At 45.3% G+C, this 19,840-nt stretch overlaps 2 protein-coding genes across 2 annotated transcripts; both read right to left on the bottom strand.

Annotated features, from left to right (window-relative positions):
* Positions 1-4,980: 4,980 nt before the first annotated feature.
* Positions 4,981-6,763, bottom strand: LOC118940115 (uncharacterized). The gene is made up of 3 exons (XM_036948361.2): positions 5,743-6,763; positions 5,460-5,571; positions 4,981-5,195 (listed from the first exon to the last, which is right to left on the bottom strand). The coding sequence occupies exons 1-3, from the start codon at positions 6,640-6,642 to the stop codon at positions 5,086-5,088; spliced, it is 1,122 nt and encodes a 373-aa protein (XP_036804256.2). The 5' UTR covers positions 6,643-6,763; the 3' UTR covers positions 4,981-5,085.
* A 6,068-nt stretch (positions 6,764-12,831) lies between these two features.
* Positions 12,832-14,509, bottom strand: LOC118940379 (uncharacterized). Its single transcript, XM_036949536.2, has 3 exons — positions 13,489-14,509; positions 13,206-13,317; positions 12,832-12,941 (listed from the first exon to the last, which is right to left on the bottom strand). The coding sequence occupies exons 1-3, from the start codon at positions 14,386-14,388 to the stop codon at positions 12,832-12,834; spliced, it is 1,122 nt and encodes a 373-aa protein (XP_036805431.2). The 5' UTR covers positions 14,389-14,509.
* Between the last annotated feature and the right edge of the window lie 5,331 nt (positions 14,510-19,840).

Raw genomic sequence — 19,840 nt, 5'->3', positions numbered from 1 at the left:
CTGCCCATACCGGTGTCCAGAAGCATCTGATACACCTTGCAGATGAGATCCTTCCCAAAGTAGTGGACCTTCCCCCTGAAGATCATGTTGACCAGCTTCCATGAGGACAGGATCTGACCCAGGGCCAGGGTTGACTTCATGTCCATGATGTCATTCAGTGAAACATCATCCTCACTGCTGAACTCCTGGTGGAGTTCCCGGTCAGTGTCAGAGTGCGCCAGATGAATAATAACATCAAATATGTTACTGGCTGTGAATCCTGCCTCTCTGTGGCCGGGGGTGGGAGTGGTGGTCTGGCTACTCCTTCTGCCGCCATGCCCAGACCGGGGAATGCTGGGAGTGCTGGCAGTCTGTGTCTCGTCCATCTCCCCAGCAGGGCTGCTGGTCTCCCCAACTTCCCCTGGCCTCTCCTCAAACAGGGCAAAGACAGGGAGGGACCCCTCGCTAAGGACTTTATGGACGTCACTTCCCTTGGGACTCCTCACTGACCCCAGTTCTCCCAACTCTGGCATGTTGGATTTGCTCGATCCCTGTGACGACCCAGGCCAACTCCCATTCTGGCTGTTGTTGCCTCTTCCAGACCTCATGTGGTGGATCCGTCTGGCGGCCTCCTGGGCACTCTCACAGGCATCCCTGAACAGCTCTGAGAAGATGCTGGAGAGCTTCTCTTCTGTCAGAGTAATACCTGGATGGGTGTTCTCCAGGTCATCCTCACCAGAAGAGAAGAGGTCCTCCTGGGCCCTTTTCAGGATGTTACTCACAGACAGATCTGCTATGCCCTGAAGCTCCTTGTCGGTCTCAGAAGGGGGAGTGGGCGGCTGTCCGCCCAGGAGCCTTCCCTTTGGCTCAGAACTCCGCTGGTGGAACTTTTCACAGACGATCTGGAGCACACCTGACCCCCAGTGGGACGAGTCTGACGACTCTGGTCTGGAGGTCCTGTGCAGAGCCATCACTGGGAGGAACACCTCATTGGAGACACACACCACCCACTCGATGATTTCGTCCAGGTCGCCTATTGTCACGTTCTTAGAAAGAGAAACAGAAAACATTCTGACAGCTAGTAGTTTTTATGTTACAAGATAGTTGTTTCCAATGATCACTCCACCCTTGAAAGCAGAAAAAATGCGGGACTTACCATTTGTTTGAGGAACTTCCTGATAAGCTTTCTCTGACTGGAAAACAAACCAACACCAGGAATCATTGGCAACTTAAACTAGTGTTTACATAGATTATATTTGTTCTGCACATATAGAGGTTCACAGCAGGACTCACGGGTGAGACTTCAGGAAGTTCGTTAGAGAGAACGCCTCAGGTGAAATTGGACAGGAGGCATCATCGCTCTTAGCCACGGACGTCACATCACTCTTTGGGGTCAGGAGGTCATCAACAGATGGAGAGGAGATCATTATCTCCCCATCATTAGGTGTCAGGGGACCTGGGGTTTCTGAAACAGAAGACAATCAGAATTACCACCGAACAAGCTAGTGACCACCGTAAAGATTCTATTGAAGTTGTTTAATCAGAAATAAACACTGTGTCACCAATACCCACCCACCTGTTGTCTCCATTTGAGTAACTTTAGTGCCCTTCTTGATAGCTGGCAGGACACCTACAGAAAGAGGAGAGTCGTAGATAATAGTGGATCCTTCCACCATATATCCTTTTAGAATTGCATCAAAAAATCCAAGATTTTTGGAAGTGGAGATCAATACTCACTGTAACTGGTTGTTCGAGATATAAGAGTTTGAGGCAGTGCCAACACACCAACTACTTGGCGTCTTGCGTATATCACCCCTGACTTAGCCTCCCTAGACATTTTAGCCTTGATAACCTCTCTGGCCTTCTTTTCTGCCTTTGCTATATTGGCCTCTCGGCTGGGCCTGGGGCCTTGTGGGGGCTTCGGCACAAGGTTCTGAGACATATAACAACAGTGGGGAAATCATATCACCATAGAAACCACCTATTTCACCATAGGCATGGTGGTACTAAGTGACATGTCACATAAGGGTTAACCTTAGAATTAGAATCAGAATTCCAATACTATTAGTTCTAACTAGTAGGTGGTCCATGTGTCTTAATGGTGTTATTATCTCGTTGTAAACTGGTTTTCAACCCGTCATATTACTAGATTACAACCAACTGGTCTCCGTTACAACCAGACGTTTTGCATCAGAACTAAAAGCTGTTTCTTACCTTTAGAGGGCTGTCCTTGGGGCAGTCTCCCAGGGCTGGCAGCCTTACTCCATCATGGCCAGCAGAATGGACGTCTGTCTGGAGCACCTGCTCTCCAGCACTAGCTTGGAGGGTCCTAGCCTGGGGTACAGGATCATAAGGAAATACATTTAACTTAAGCCCTCCATTATTATGCCCACTTTTCCAACTATAAATCATAACCTTATATTTACAATCAGAATTCCAATACTATTAGTTCTAACTAGTAGGTGGTCCATGTGTCTTAATGGTGTTATTATCTCGTTGTAAACTGGTTTTCAACACATCATATTACTAGATTACAACCAACTGGTCTCCGTTACAACCAGACGTTTTGCATCAGAACTAAAAGCTGTTTCTTACCTTTAGAGGGCTGTCCTTGGGGCAGTCTCCCAGGGCTGGCAGCCTTACTCCATCATGGCCAGCAGAAATGACGTCTGTCTGGAGCACCTGCTCTCCAGCACTAGCTTGGAGGGTCCTAGCCTGGGGTACAGGATCATAAGGAAATACATTTAACTTAAGCCCTCCATTATTATGCCCACTTTTCCAACTATAAATCATGTCAATCTGTTTTTACAGCATATAGGCTATACTACCAAGAAGATAGCCCCATTACATATCAAGAGAGAAAGCCCCAGAATTAACAAAAACATTTTTTTAATCACTTATGAGACTTACTTTTTGAAGAATTATTCTCAACCGTTTATGATTTCTATCCATTGTGCTTTCAGGCACCCTTCAGATTGGACCTGACATTTTTTATAAACAAATACATTTTAAAATACATTTCAAATTTTTTTTTTTACAAAATCTTGGCCCGTTTTGCTGTACTCACAGAATGTCATCTTTGTCCACTCAAAGTGATTTATTTGAACATGAGGATGACTCTCCTTTGTAAATCATCAACTCAACTGAGCCAGAAGTAAGCACTGAACCTTCTCTTGAGTGCGTTTAAGTCATAGGCTCATATATTACGTCATGCCATTGTACACGATTACGTCAACTACAATAACACAGTGCGACCACTCTGGGAAATGAATGCATCGTTTCTGATCACATACGAAATCTCTATAAAGTTTACAGTGTAACCCAATTCACTTTGGTTCAGTGAGGTTTAATCGTATTTTATGGATAAATGTTGCCCTCTGTTGGCCATAACTGAAATAGTCAGGAATTAAAGTCGCGCCATCATTAGTCTGCTGCACACTCCCACTGTTGGACTTTTAACAGCTACGGTTAAAATAACCTCTATTTAGTGTCAATAATATGGACCAAACAAATTATTATGGTCAAATAAATCTAATCATTGATGGGTTTATCAGCCAACGCTCAAAACGCTCCAAATAGGAATCAAAATCCTCTTTTGTAGCCTCAAACTCTGGTACTCGACCGATGGTTGCCATTTTCACAGTTAATTGTTCAGTTTCCTTATATTCCTTAATTTTCTGAATAGTCATCTACTTCTTCACTTCAGAAGTTTCTGCAATTACTTCATTCACTGCACTCATTTGTATTAATGTACGTCCCTTCTTCCTTTTTTTCCCCCTTGTCAATATTTCTCCACTGAGATCGCCTAATTTCAATGGGTAGTGTCGCTATTCTGGACTCCAATAGTCTTGCTACTTGGCAGCTCCTGAATACTGTACTAGCAGTGCTAGCAGTGCTTAGACTTCTCTACTGGCGAAAGAAAATAAATATAACTGACGAATTACATAATTATTTTGAGTTTCATTACTCAAGCAACATTCTTCCCTTCAAGCAATGTCCGTTTATGTAGTTTAATCACCTCGTCGCCACTGTAATATTTGTGTTGTGGAGAAATGACCAGGCAGGAGACGAGAGTACAGTTAGATTTCGTTTAGTCAAAACCCCTCGTGCTCTACAGTTCGCGGCATTCCAGTGCGCATGTGCATTTCCTATTAGGTGTAGTAACGTAACACTGCCGTAATGCATTACTGCTTAGTAACAGCACAGTAACTAATATAAACAGATGTAGATCCCAGATACTACAGCTACAACTACTAGACAGGGAGCTGTCCACCCTATCTCCCCTGTCCTCTCCAAATGTGTAATAATGCAAATAAGGCAGACATTAAAAAATATAGCTTTAAACAGCAGCGTCAATCATAAATAGAAATCATGAACAGAATGGAGTGCTTCAGCGTTTTTACACCTTTTGCATTAGGTGGTACACACACCAATCAGATTACAACACAGCCAATGAATTGGCTTAATTAAGGTATCCTTTGTAGTGACACCGCAATTATCCACTCGTGTCTATTCTTTATTCTGCGGGGAGGCGGGGCTTGCATCGGTATACAGTGGTGTGCTTACTGTATGGTATTGAGTATAGTGTATTAGAGATTTATTCCCTCTCAAGAAAGATACAATTAGGGAATTATTCTATTGTAACTCTTATTATGTAAATTGCAATTAGGTTAGGGCATTTAGCCTATATATATATATATATATATAGCGACAGGTAGCCTAAAATATATGTTGTTCTGCCCCTGAACAAGGCAGTTAACCCAATGTTCCTAGGTCGTCATTGAAAATAAGAATTTGTTCTAAACTAACTTGCCTAGTTAAATAAAGGTAAAAATAATGACTGACACAGTGAACCTACTCATAACAATGATACTGTAGACAGTACACAGCAAATTGACCTTACGAATCTATAGCATGCAGGTGGGTCTGTAAAAAAAAAAGTAAAGAAGATCAAAATAGCTGAAAGTTGTGTTTATTAAATTAAATGGGGGGGGGGTAATCAAATTAGTTAGGGGGGGTTGTCTCCCTCTTCTGGTGGCACTGATGTTTTTTTAGAAAGTGGGTTGGGGGAGGTGGTATCAGGGTTTCCCAAACTCGTCTCTGCAGTTACTTTTTGCATCTTTTTTTGCAGGGGAAGCAAAATAGTCTTGCCAGGGCAGCTGTGATCCGCGGGAGGAGAGACTGTTTTTTCTTCGGCTCATCTGCAGCCACAGTACCTGAACAGGTGACATAGAACAGGGCATGAAATCAGGGTCGTGTTCATTCAGGCACACAGTAGCAAAATGTTTTGAAACAGAAAACAAAAACAAGAATTTGTTATTGGCAAGTTCAAGAAAGTTCCTCCCTGTTTTAGTCTGTTCTCTTCCATTTAGTGGCTAATGAATAAGACCCTGATAACTTCATCATAGTCTCCCGTCCTTACATTACAATAGTGTGCTGAAGACAGACGCACATGTTGACTGACAGAAATGAGGACTTACTATCATTGCCAAGAGGAGACACCTTGTTCTTCTTCTGGTCCTTGTTATTTCTTCGCCTCTTCTTTCCTGACTTCCTCACTTCTTCCTTCATAGCCTCTTCCTTCTCCTTCTCCTTCGTAGAGAGAGAAACAGATTTGAGTTGATGCCTCACAATCAAACAGCCCAAATAACTAAACAATCTACTAGTTCTTGTCTGTCTCACATGTGTGGAGGTGATGTCCTCGAGGTCTGTGAAGAGGGCACAGCTGTTGGGCTCGGAGCTGTCTGAAATGTAGCTAATTACCTGGGACTTGGCAGAGATGGCTGAGCTTACAATGGTCTTCTCCAAACCAGTGCTGTCATCAGCCATCTCCGCTAGGTCCTCTTCAAGGGATTCCCTCCGGGCCAGGAGCTCCTCGGTGAGGGTGACGTCACTCCTTGAGGAGGTTGAGGAGTGTGACCTCCCACTAGCACGGCTCCTCCTGGCTCCAAAATGGCCACCGGAACTCCAGTCCTCGGAATAGTCATCTATGACTTGTGTGATGGTGTCCGCCATGCACCTGATGGCTGCCTCACCACCAGAGCGCGCGGCACGCAGTTGAGCCCGGTTGGAGTCCGAACGCAGGGACAATCTTTTAGCTGCAGTCTTCACGATGGCCTTCACCGCATCCTCCCCAATGAATTGGATGCTCTCCTCCAGGCCAAAGAGGACAGAGATGTCAGCATACTTCAGGGCATGCTGGACCTCCAGAAAGAGATCCTTCATCAGCCTGAAGGGGTCATTGGCCCTCCTTGTCTGGGGGGACTCTGAGGCCTCCAGTCGGCACATGATGCCGTGGAGGATGAACTTCAGGGTCTGGGGGCTCATGACGGTGGCCCAGGGAGTGCTGCAACTGAGGGTGTCCTCCTCGATAAGGATCTTGCCTGGTAGGAGGGAGGGAATCTTCTCAATGGCCTTGGTGGGCATCAGGGAGCTCTCACTCACGTGGGACACCTCAGCTTCTCCCACCTCTTCTTCCAGGCTCTGGGAAGGAGCTGCCAGTGCTGCATGGGTGGTTGTCACAGAGTTGTCCTTCAAGGAGGTGCTGGGCACTACCTCTTCTTCATCCAGGCATGGTCTGGGCAGAAAAACGTCCAGAGTCTGGGCAGGAGCTGCCCATGCTGCCTGGGTTGAGGTGGAGGGTTTAGGGTATGAGACAGTCATGGCACTCACAACCACCTCCTCTTCGTCCTTGGGTGAAGAGGGACACGGAGAGTCAGGGAACCTTTCCCTGGCACCGGAATCCAATCCTAAGAAAATACACTCATATTCTGAAATGGTTCAAAGCCACATTCATGTATAACACTATGCAGTATCTAGCACATTTACTATAATGGTAATACACGGGTTATTACACAGGTTATTACACTGTTATTACTGGTCATATGGGTAAAACAGGTTATAAGTGTACCTTTCTGGATGATGAGCCTGGCCTTGCAATCGTCGTTGCAGGTACTGTTCAGGATGTCTCCCACCCTGGTGGTCAGGACCTGGCAGACGGCCCCTGGTCAAATCAACATTTATTTAATACAGGGGTGTCAAACTCATTCCATGGGGGGCCGAGTGTCTGCGGGTTTTAGTTTTTTCCTTTCAATTAAGACCTAGACAACCAGGTGAGAGGAGTTTCTAACTAATTAGTGACCTTAATTCATCAATCAAGGGTGGAGTGAAAACCTGCAGAAACCCGGCCTTCTATAGAATGAGTTTGACATTTGATTCAAAGTAATACTTCACACATAAAATGTCTCCAAACACTGTATAGAAAAATAAGAAAAAAAGAGGAGAGTAAATGAAAATACCATTACTGACAATAAGAGAAAAGAAAGAAGGGGAATGTGCGGGTGCAAAAGACGGTAAAAACAACACAATAACTAACCTAGTGCCTCCTTGTTGTCATCGGAGAGGGAGAGGGAGCTGGAGGAATGGAGGGTCAGTAAGCTGCCCTTCTCCAACAGAGCGGCCCACCTCCCACGGGACTCTGTCCCTTCCTCCTCCCCATGCCCACTTGACCAGGTGGAGTCGCTGTCCCACAATTCCTCCTCGCTGGATGTGGGGGTGTTCCCCCAGCCGTCCCTATACATCCAGTTAAAGTTGTCATTCCACATTATGTCTCTGCCTGGTGGGGTGGTCGGCAGACCCAAGAAGTTCTCCAGCAGATTCTTAATGGCCCGTTGGATGAACATGTACAGCACGTCTGTGAAGAATTCATTGGAGAGCCTACGGTTGGCAGCCAGGTCTTTCAGGATGGGCTCGGACCTGCTCTGGCGGGCCATTGGCCTCCTGCCCATACCGGTGTCCAGAAGCATCTGATACACCTTGCAGATGAGCTCCTTCCCAAAGTAGTGGACCTTCCCCCTGAAGATCATGTTGACCAGCTTCCATGAGGACAGGATCTGACCCAGGTTCAGGGTTGACTTCATGTCCATGATGTCATTCAGTGAAACATCATCCTCACTGCTGAACTCCTGGTGGAGTTCCCGGTCAGTGTCAGAGTGCGCCAGATGAATAATAACATCAAAGATGTTACTGGCTGTGAATCCTGCCTCTCTGTGGCCGGGGGTGGGAGTGGTGGTCTGGCTACTCCTTCTGCCGCCATGCCCAGACCGGGGAATGCTGGGAGTGCTGGCAGTCTGTGTCTCGTCCATCTCCCCAGCAGGGCTGCTGGTCTCCCCAACTTCCCCTGGCCTCTCCTCAAACAGGGCAAAGACAGGGAGGGACCCCTCGCTAAGGACTTTATGGACGTCACTTCCCTTGGGACTCCTCACTGACCCCAGTTCTCCCAACTCTGGCATGTTGGATTTGCTCGATCCCTGTGACGACCCAGGCCAACTCCCATTCTGGCTGTTGTTGCCTCTTCCAGACCTCATGTGGTGGATCCGTCTGGCGGCCTCCTGGGCACTCTCACAGGCATCCCTGAACAGCTCTGAGAAGATGCTGGAGAGCTTCTCTTCTGTCAGAGTAATACCTGGATGGGTGTTCTCCAGGTCATCCTCACCAGAAGAGAAGAGGTCCTCCTGGGCCCTTTTCAGGATGTTACTCACAGACAGATCTGCTATGCCCTGAAGCTCCTTGTCGGTCTCAGAAGGGGGAGTGGGCGGCTGTCCGCCCAGGAGCCTTCCCTTCGGCTCAGAACTCCGCTGGTGGAACTTTTCAGAGACGATCTGGAGCACACCTGACCCCCAGTGGGACGAGTCTGATGACTCTGGTCTGGAGGTCCTGTGCAGAGCCATCACTGGGAGGAACACCTCACTGGAGACACACACCACCCACTCGATGATTTCGTCCAGGTCGCCTATTGTCACGTTCTTAGAAAGAGAAACAGAAAACAATCTGACAGCTAGTAGTTTTTATGTTACAAGATAGTTGTTTCCAATGATCACTCCACCCTTGAAAGCAGAAAAAATGCGGGACTTACCATTTGTTTGAGGAACTTCCTGATAAGCTTTCTCTGACTGGAAAACAAACCAACACCAGGAATCATTGGCAACTTAAACTAGTGTTTACATAGATTATATTTGTTCTGCACATATAGAGGTTCACAGCAGGACTCACGGGTGAGACTTCAGGAAGTTCGTTAGAGAGAACGCCTCAGGTGAAATTGGACAGGAGGCATCATCGCTCTTAGCCACGGACGTCACATCACTCTTTGGGGTCAGGAGGTCATCAACAGATGGAGAGGAGATCATTATCTCCCCATCATTAGGTGTCAGGGGACCTGGGGTTTCTGAAACAGAAGACAATCAGAATTACCACCGAACAAGCTAGTGACCACCGTAAAGATTCTATTGAAGTTGTTTAATCAGAAATAAACACTGTGTCACCAATACCCACCCACCTGTTGTCTCCATTTGAGTAACTTTAGTGCCCTTCTTGATAGCTGGCAGGACACCTACAGAAAGAGGAGAGTCGTAGATAATAGTGGATCCTTCCACCATATATCCTTTTAGAATTGCATCAAAAAATCCAAGATTTTTGGAAGTGGAGATCAATACTCACTGTAACTGGTTGTTCGAGATATAAGAGTTTGAGGCAGTGCCAACACACCAACTACTTGGCGTCTTGCGTATATCACCCCTGACTTAGCCTCCCTAGACATTTTAGCCTTGATAACCTCTCTGGCCTTCTTTTCTGCCTTTGCTATATTGGCCTCTCGGCTGGGCCTGGGGCCTTGTGGGGGCTTCGGCACAAGGTTCTGAGACATATAACAACAGTGGGGAAATCATATCACCATAGAAACCACCTATTTCACCATAGGCATGGTGGTACTAAGTGACATGTCACATAAGGGTTAACCTTAGAATTAGAATCAGAATTCCAATACTATTAGTTCTAACTAGTAGGTGGTCCATGTGTCTTAATGGTGTTATTATCTCGTTGTAAACTGGTTTTCAACCCGTCATATTACTAGATTACAACCAACTGGTCTCCGTTACAACCAGACGTTTTGCATCAGAACTAAAAGCTGTTTCTTACCTTTAGAGGGCTGTCCTTGGGGCAGTCTCCCAGGGCTGGCAGCCTTACTCCATCATGGCCAGCAGAATGGACGTCTGTCTGGAGCACCTGCTCTCCAGCACTAGCTTGGAGGGTCCTAGCCTGGGGTACAGGATCATAAGGAAATACATTTAACTTAAGCCCTCCATTATTATGCCCACTTTTCCAACTATAAATCATAACCTTATATTTACAATCAGAATTCCAATACTATTAGTTCTAACTAGTAGGTGGTCCATGTGTCTTAATGGTGTTATTATCTCGTTGTAAACTGGTTTTCAACACATCATATTACTAGATTACAACCAACTGGTCTCCGTTACAACCAGACGTTTTGCATCAGAACTAAAAGCTGTTTCTTACCTTTAGAGGGCTGTCCTTGGGGCAGTCTCCCAGGGCTGGCAGCCTTACTCCATCATGGCCAGCAGAAATGACGTCTGTCTGGAGCACCTGCTCTCCAGCACTAGCTTGGAGGGTCCTAGCCTGGGGTACAGGATCATAAGGAAATACATTTAACTTAAGCCCTCCATTATTATGCCCACTTTTCCAACTATAAATCATGTCAATCTGTTTTTACAGCATATAGGCTATACTACCAAGAAGATAGCCCCATTACATATCAAGAGAGAAAGCCCCAGAATTAACAAAAACATTTTTTTAATCACTTATGAGACTTACTTTTTGAAGAATTATTCTCAACCGTTTATGATTTCTATCCATTGTGCTTTCAGGCACCCTTCAGATTGGACCTGACATTTTTTATAAACAAATACATTTTAAAATACATTTCACATTTTTTTTTTTACAAAATCTTGGCCCGTTTTGCTGTACTCACAGAATGTCATCTTTGTCCACTCAAAGTGATTTATTTGAACATGAGGATGACTCTCCTTTGTAAATCATCAACTCAACTGAGCCAGAAGTAAGCACTGAACCTTCTCTTGAGTGCGTTTAAGTCATAGGCTCATATATTACGTCATGCCATTGTACACGATTACGTCAACTACAATAACACAGTGCGACCACTCTGGGAAATGAATGCATCGTTTCTGATCACATACGAAATCTCTATAAAGTTTACAGTGTAACCCAATTCACTTTGGTTCAGTGAGGTTTAATCGTATTTTATGGATAAATGTTGACCTCTGTTGGCCATAACTGAAATAGTCAGGAATTAAAGTCGCGCCATCATTAGTCTGCTGCACACTCCCACTGTTGGACTTTTAACAGCTACGGTTAAAATAACCTCTATTTAGTGTCAATAATATGGACCAAACAAATTATTATGGTCAAATAAATCTAATCATTGATGGGTTTATCAGCCAACGCTCAAAACGCTCCAAATAGGAATCAAAATCCTCTTTTGTAGCCTCAAACTCTGGTACTCGACCGATGGTTGCCATTTTCACAGTTAATTGTTCAGTTTCCTTATATTCCTTAATTTTCTGAATAGTCATCTACTTCTTCACTTCAGAAGTTTCTGCAATTACTTCATTCACTGCACTCATTTGTATTAATGTACGTCCCTTCTTCCTTTTTTTTCTCCCTTGTCAATATTTCTCCACTGAGATCGCCTAATTTCAATGGGTAGTGTCGCTATTCTGGACTCCAATAGTCTTGCTACTTGGCAGCTCCTGAATACTGTACTAGCAGTGCTAGCAGTGCTTAGACTTCTCTACTGGCGAAAGAAAATAAATATAACTGACGAATTACATAATTATTTTGAGTTTCATTACTCAAGCAACATTCTTCCCTTCAAGCAATGTCCGTTTATGTAGTTTAATCACCTCGTCGCCACTGTAATATTTGTGTTGTGGAGAAATGACCAGGCAGGAGACGAGAGTACAGTTAGATTTCGTTTAGTCAAAACCCCTCGTGCTCTACAGTTCGCGGCATTCCAGTGCGCATGTGCATTTCCTATTAGGTGTAGTAACGTAACACTGCCGTAATGCATTACTGCTTAGTAACAGCACAGTAACTAATATAAACAGATGTAGATCCCAGATACTACAGCTACAACTACTAGACAGGGAGCTGTCCACCCTATCTCCCCTGTCCTCTCCAAATGTGTAATAATGCAAATAAGGCAGACATTAAAAAATATAGCTTTAAACAGCAGCGTCAATCATAAATAGAAATCATGAACAGAATGGAGTGCTTCAGCGTTTTTACACCTTTTGCATTAGGTGGTACACACACCAATCAGATTACAACACAGCCAATGAATTGGCTTAATTAAGGTATCCTTTGTAGTGACACCGCAATTATCCACTCGTGTCTATTCTTTATTCTGCGGGGAGGCGGGGCTTGCATCGGTATACAGTGGTGTGCTTACTGTATGGTATTGAGTATAGTGTATTAGAGATTTATTCCCTCTCAAGAAAGATACAATTAGGGAATTATTCTATTGTAACTCTTATTATGTAAATTGCAATTAGGTTAGGGCATTTAGCCTATACCTATATAGCGACAGGTAGCCTAAAATATATGTTGTTCTGCCCCTGAACAAGGCAGTTAACCCAATGTTCCTAGGTCGTCATTGAAAATAAGAATTTGTTCTAAACTAACTTGCCTAGTTAAATAAAGGTAAAAATAATGACTGACACAGTGAACCTACTCATAACAATGATACTGTAGACAGTACACAGCAAATTGACCTTACGAATCTATAGCATGCAGGTGGGTCTGTAAAAAAAAAAGTAAAGAAGATCAAAATAGCTGAAAGTTGTGTTTATTAAATTAAATGGGGGGGTAATCAAATTAGTTAGGGGGGGTTGTCTCCCTCTTCTGGTGGCACTGATGTTTTTTTAGAAAGTGGGTTGGGGGAGGTGGTGTCAGGGTTTCCCAAACTCGTCTCTGCAGTTACTTTTTGCATCTTTTTTTGCAGGGGAAGCAAAATAGTCTTGCCAGGGCAGCTGTGATCCGCGGGAGGAGAGACTGTTTTTTCTTCGGCTCATCTGCAGCCACAGTACCTGAACAGGTGACATAGAACAGGGCATGAAATCAGGGTCGTGTTCATTCAGGCACACAGTAGCAAAATGTTTTGAAACAGAAAACAAAAACAAGAATTTGTTATTGGCAAGTTCAAGAAAGTTCCTCCCTGTTTTAGTCTGTTCTCTTCCATTTAGTGGCTAATGAATAAGACCCTGATAACTTCATCATAGTCTCCCGTCCTTACATTACAATAGTGTGCTGAAAACAGACGCACATGTTGACTGACAGAAATGAGGACTTACTATCATTGCCAAGAGGAGACACCTTGTTCTTCTTCTGGTCCTTGTTATTTCTTCGCCTCTTCTTTCCTGACTTCCTCACTTCTTCCTTCATAGCCTCTTCCTTCTCCTTCTCCTTCGTAGAGAGAGAAACAGATTTGAGTTGATGCCTCACAATCAAACAGCCCAAATAACTAAACAATCTACTAGTTCTTGTCTGTCTCACATGTGTGGAGGTGATGTCCTCGAGGTCTGTGAAGAGGGCACAGCTGTTGGGCTCGGAGCTGTCTGAAATGTAGCTAATTACCTGGGACTTGGCAGAGATGGCTGAGCTTACAATGGTCTTCTCCAAACCAGTGCTGTCATCAGCCATCTCCGCTAGGTCCTCTTCAAGGGATTCCCTCCGGGCCAGGAGCTCCTCGGTGAGGGTGACGTCACTCCTTGAGGAGGTTGAGGAGTGTGACCTCCCACTAGCACGGCTCCTCCTGGCTCCAAAATGGCCACCGGAACTCCAGTCCTCGGAATAGTCATCTATGACTTGTGTGATGGTGTCCGCCATGCACCTGATGGCTGCCTCACCACCAGAGCGCGCGGCACGCAGTTGAGCCCGGTTGGAGTCCGAACGCAGGGACAATCTTTTAGCTGCAGTCTTCACGATGGCCTTCACCGCATCCTCCCCAATGAATTGGATGCTCTCCTCCAGGCCAAAGAGGACAGAGATGTCAGCATACTTCAGGGCATGCTGGACCTCCAGAAAGAGATCCTTCATCAGCCTGAAGGGGTCATTGGCCCTCCTTGTCTGGGGGGACTCTGAGGCCTCCAGTCGGCACATGATGCCGTGGAGGATGAACTTCAGGGTCTGGGGGCTCATGACGGTGGCCCAGGGAGTGCTGCAACTGAGGGTGTCCTCCTCGATAAGGATCTTGCCTGGTAGGAGGGAGGGAATCTTCTCAATGGCCTTGGTGGGCATCAGGGAGCTCTCACTCACGTGGGACACCTCAGCTTCTCCCACCTCTTCTTCCAGGCTCTGGGAAGGAGCTGCCAGTGCTGCATGGGTGGTTGTCACAGAGTTGTCCTTCAAGGAGGTGCTGGGCACTACCTCTTCTTCATCCAGGCATGGTCTGGGCAGAAAAACGTCCAGAGTCTGGGCAGGAGCTGCCCATGCTGCCTGGGTTGAGGTGGAGGGTTTAGGGTATGAGACAGTCATGGCACTCACAACCACCTCCTCTTCGTCCTTGGGTGAAGAGGGACACGGAGAGTCAGGGAACCTTTCCCTGGCACCGGAATCCAATCCTAAGAAAATACACTCATATTCTGAAATGGTTCAAAGCCACATTCATGTATAACACTATGCAGTATCTAGCACATTTACTATAATGGTAATACACAGGTTATTACACAGGTTATTACACTGTTATTACTGGTCATATGGGTAAAACAGGTTATAAGTGTACCTTTCTGGATGATGAGCCTGGCCTTGCAATCGTCGTTGCAGGTATTGTTCAGGATGTCTCCCACCCTGGTGGTCAGGACCTGGCAGACGGCCCCTGGTCAAATCAACATTTATTTAATACAGGGGTGTCAAACTCATTCCATGGGGGGCCGAGTGTCTGCGGGTTTTAGTTTTTTCCTTTCAATTAAGACCTAGACAACCAGGTGAGAGGAGTTTCTAACTAATTAGTGACCTTAATTCATCAATCAAGGGTGGAGTGAAAACCTGCAGAAACCCGGCCTTCTATAGAATGAGTTTGACATTTGATTCAAAGTAATACTTCACACATAAAATGTCTCCAAACACTGTATAGAAAAATAAGAAAAAAAGAGGAGAGTAAATGAAAATACCATTACTGACAATAAGAGAAAAGAAAGAAGGGGAATGTGCGGGTGCAAAAGACGGTAAAAACAACACAATAACTAACCTAGTGCCTCCTTGTTGTCATCGGAGAGGGAGAGGGAGCTGGAGGAATGGAGGGTCAGTAAGCTGCCCTTCTCCAACAGAGCGGCCCACCTCCCACGGGACTCTGTCCCTTCCTCCTCCCCATGCCCACTTGACCAGGTGGAGTCGCTGTCCCACAATTCCTCCTCGCTGGATGTGGGGGTGTTCCCCCAGCCGTCCCTATACATCCAGTTAAAGTTGTCATTCCACATAATGTCTCTACCTGGTGGGGTGGTCGGCAGACCCAAGAAGTTCTCCAGCAGATTCTTAATGGCCCGTTGGATGAACATGTACAGCACGTCTGTGAAGAATTCATTGGAGAGCCTACGGTTGGCAGCCAGGTCTTTCAGGATGGGCTCGGACCTGCTCTGGCGGGCCATTGGCCTCCTGCCCATACCGGTGTCCAGAAGCATCTGATACACCTTGCAGATGAGCTCCTTCCCAAAGTAGTGGACCTTCCCCCTGAAGATCATGTTGACCAGCTTCCATGAGGACAGGATCTGACCCAGGGCCAGGGTTGACTTCATGTCCATGATGTCATTCAGTGAAACATCATCCTCACTGCTGAACTCCTGGTGGAGTTCCCGGTCAGTGTCAGAGTGCGCCAGATGAATAATAACATCAAAGATGTTACTGGCTGTGAATCCTGCCTCTCTGTGGCCGGGGGTGGGAGTGGTGGTCTGGCTACTCCTTCTGCCGCCATGCCCAGACCGGGGAATGCTGGGAGTGCTGGCAGTCTGTGTCTCGTCCATCTCCCCAGCAGGGCTGCTGGTCTCCCCAACTTCCCCTGGCCTCTCCTCAAACAGGGCAAAGACAGGGAGGGACCCCTCGCTAAGAACTTTATGGACGTCACTTCCCTTGGGACTCCTCACTGACCCCAGTTCTCCCAACTCTGGCATGTTGGATTTGCTCGATCCCTGTGACGACCCAGGCCAACTCCCATTCTGGCTGTTGTTGCCTCTTCCAGACCTCATGTGGTGGATCCGTCTGGCGGCCTCCTGGGCACTCTCACAGGCATCCCTGAACAGCTCTGAGAAGATGCTGGAGAGCTTCTCTTCTGTCAGAGTAATACCTGGATGGGTGTTCTCCAGGTCATCCTCACCAGAAGAGAAGAGGTCCTCCTGGGCCCTTTTCAGGATGTTACTCACAGACAGATCTGCTATGCCCTGAAGCTCCTTGTCGGTCTCAGAAGGGGGAGTGGGCGGCTGTCCGCCCAGGAGCCTTCCCTTTGGCTCAGAACTCCGCTGGTGGAACTTTTCAGAGACGATCTGGAGCACACCTGAACCCCAGTGGGACGAGTCTGACGACTCTGGTCTGGAGGTCCTGTGCAGAGCCATCACTGGGAGGAACACCTCACTGGAGACAAACACCACCCACTCAATGATTTCGTCCAGGTCGCCTATTGTCACGTTCTTAGAAAGAGAAACAGAAAACAATCTGACAGCTAGTAGTTTTTATGTTACAAGATAGTTGTTTCCAATGATCACTCCACCCTTGAAAGCAGAAAAAATGCGGGACTTACCATTTGTTTGAGGAACTTCCTGATAAGCTTTCTCTGACTGGAAAACAAACCAACACCAGGAATCATTGGCAACTTAAACTAGTGTTTACATAGATTATATTTGTTCTGCACATATAGAGGTTCACAGCAGGACTCACGGGTGAGACTTCAGGAAGTTTGTTAGAGAGAACGCCTCAGGTGAAATTGGACAGGAGGCATCATCGCTCTTAGCCTCGGACGTCACATCACTCTTTGGGGTCAGGAGGTCATCAACAGATGGAGAGGAGATCATTATCTCCCCATCATTAGGTGTCAGGGGACCTGGGGTTTCTGAAACAGAAGACAATCAGAATTACCACCGAACAAGCTAGTGACCACCGTAAAGATTCTATTGAAGTTGTATAATCAGAAATAAACACTGTGTCACCAATACCCACCTGTTGTCTCCATTTGAGTAACTTTAGTGCCCTTCTTGATAGCTGGCAGGACACCTACAGAAAGAGGAGAGTCGTAGATAATAGTGGATCCTTCCACCATATATCCTTTTAGAATTGCATCAAAAAATCCAAGATTTTTGGAAGTGGAGATCAATACTCACTGTAACTGGTTGTTCGAGATATAAGAGTTTGAGGCAGTGCCAACACACCAACTACTTGGCGTCTTGCGTATATCACCCCTGACTTAGCCTCCCTAGACTTTTTAGCCTTGATAACCTCTCTGGCCTTCTTTTCTGCCTTTGCTATATTGGCCTCTCGGCTGGGCCTGGGGCCTTGTGGGGGCTTCGGCACAAGGTTCTGAGACATATAACAACAGTGGGGAAATCATATCACCATAGAAACCACCTATTTCACCATAGGCATGGTGGTACTAAGTGACATGTCACATAAGGGTTAACCTTAGAATTAGAATCAGAATTCCAATACTATTAGTTCTAACTAGTAGGTGGTCCATGTGTCTTAATGGTGTTATTATCTCGTTGTAAACTGGTTTTCAACCCGTCATATTACTAGATTACAACCAACTGGTCTCCGTTACAACCAGACGTTTTGCATCAGAACTAAAAGCTGTTTCTTACCTTTAGAGGGCTGTCCTTGGGGCAGTCTCCCAGGGCTGGCAGCCTTACTCCATCATGGCCAGCAGAATGGACGTCTGTCTGGAGCACCTGCTCTCCAGCACTAGCTTGGAGGGTCCTAGCCTGGGGTACAGGATCATAAGGAAATACATTTAACTTAAGCCCTCCATTATTATGCCCACTTTTCCAACTATAAATCATAACCTTATATTTACAATCAGAATTCCAATACTATTAGTTCTAACTAGTAGGTGGTCCATGTGTCTTAATGGTGTTATTATCTCGTTGTAAACTGGTTTTCAACACATCATATTACTAGATTACAACCAACTGGTCTCCGTTACAACCAGACGTTTTGCATCAGAACTAAAAGCTGTTTCTTACCTTTAGAGGGCTGTCCTTGGGGCAGTCTCCCAGGGCTGGCAGCCTTACTCCATCATGGCCAGCAGAAATGACGTCTGTCTGGAGCACCTGCTCTCCAGCACTAGCTTGGAGGGTCCTAGCCTGGGGTACAGGATCATAAGGAAATACATTTAACTTAAGCCCTCCATTATTATGCCCACTTTTCCAACTATAAATCATGTCAATCTGTTTTTACAGCATATAGGCTATACTACCAAGAAGATAGCCCCATTACATATCAAGAGAGAAAGCCCCAGAATTAACAAAAACATTTTTTTAATCACTTATGAGACTTACTTTTTGAAGAATTATTCTCAACCGTTTATGATTTCTATCCATTGTGCTTTCAGGCACCCTTCAGATTGGACCTGACATTTTTTATAAACAAATACATTTTAAAATACATTTCAATTTTTTTTTTTACAAAATCTTGGCCCGTTTTGCTGTACTCACAGAATGTCATCTTTGTCCACTAAAAGTGATTTATTTGAACATGAGGATGACTCTCCTTTGTAAATCATCAACTCAACTGAGCCAGAAGTAGGCACTGAACTTTCTCTTGAGTGCGTTTAAGTCATAGGCTCATATATTACGTCATGCCATTGTACACGATTACGTCAACTACAATAACACAGTGCGACCACTCTGGGAAATGAATGCATCGTTTCTGATCACATACGAAATCTCTATAAAGTTTACAGTGTAACCCAATTCACTTTGGTTCAGTGAGGTTTAATCGTATTTTATGGATAAATGTTGACCTCTGTTGGCCATAACTGAAATAGTCAGGAATTAAAGTCGCGCCATCATTAGTCTGCTGCACACTCCCACTGTTGGACTTTTAACAGCTACGGTTAAAATAACCTATATTTAGTGTCAATAATATGGACCAAACAAATTATTATGGTCAAATAAATCTAATCATTGATGGGTTTATCAGCCAACGCTCAAAACGCTCCAAATAGGAATCAAAATCCTCTTTTGTAGCCTCAAACTCTGGTACTCGACCGATGGTTGCCATTTTCACAGTTAATTGTTCAGTTTCCTTATATTCCTTAATTTTCTGAATAGTCATCTACTTCTTCACTTCAGAAGTTTCTGCAATTACTTCATTCACTGCACTCATTTGTATTAATGTACGTCCCTTCTTCCTTTTTTTTCTCCCTTGTCAATATTTCTCCACTGAGATCGCCTAATTTCAATGGGTAGTGTCGCTATTCTGGACTCCAATAGTCTTGCTACTTGGCAGCTCCTGAATACTGTACTAGCAGTGCTAGCAGTGCTTAGACTTCTCTACTGGCGAAAGAAAATAAATATAACTGACGAATTACATAATTATTTTGAGTTTCATTACTCAAGCAACATTCTTCCCTTCAAGCAATGTCCGTTTATGTAGTTTAATCACCTCGTCGCCACTGTAATATTTGTGTTGTGGAGAAATGACCAGGCAGGAGACGAGAGTACAGTTAGATTTCGTTTAGTCAAAACCCCTCGTGCTCTACAGTTCGCGGCATTCCAGTGCGCATGTGCATTTCCTATTAGGTGTAGTAACGTAACACTGCCGTAATGCATTACTGCTTAGTAACAGCACAGTAACTAATATAAACAGATGTAGATCCCAGATACTACAGCTACAACTACTAGACAGGGAGCTGTCCACCCTATCTCCCCTGTCCTCTCCAAATGTGTAATAATGCAAATAAGGCAGACATTAAAAAATATAGCTTTAAACAGCAGCGTCAATCATA

The sequence above is a fragment of the Oncorhynchus mykiss genome, chromosome 17, assembly GCF_057628025.1.
Source record: "Oncorhynchus mykiss isolate SJ-2025 chromosome 17, ASM5762802v1, whole genome shotgun sequence".
NCBI classification, from domain to species: domain Eukaryota; kingdom Metazoa; phylum Chordata; class Actinopteri; order Salmoniformes; family Salmonidae; genus Oncorhynchus; species Oncorhynchus mykiss.
This window is presented reverse-complemented; position numbering and strand designations above follow the sequence as displayed.

Bases quoted from the DNA above. Each gene is read 5' to 3' on its own strand.
- LOC118940115 (XM_036948361.2), bottom strand. From the start codon at position 6,642: ATGACTGTCTCATACCCTAAACCCTCCACCTCAACCCAGGCAGCATGG. The intron at 5,572-5,742 runs GTAATTAGCTAC...CTCTCTACGAAG, and splicing joins CCATCTCTGCCAAGTCCCAG to GAGAAGGAGAAGGAAGAGGC. The intron at 5,196-5,459 runs GTAAGTCCTCAT...TCACCTGTTCAG, and splicing joins GTCTCCTCTTGGCAATGATA to GTACTGTGGCTGCAGATGAG.
- LOC118940379 (XM_036949536.2), bottom strand. From the start codon at position 14,388: ATGACTGTCTCATACCCTAAACCCTCCACCTCAACCCAGGCAGCATGG. The intron at 13,318-13,488 runs GTAATTAGCTAC...CTCTCTACGAAG, and splicing joins CCATCTCTGCCAAGTCCCAG to GAGAAGGAGAAGGAAGAGGC. The intron at 12,942-13,205 runs GTAAGTCCTCAT...TCACCTGTTCAG, and splicing joins GTCTCCTCTTGGCAATGATA to GTACTGTGGCTGCAGATGAG.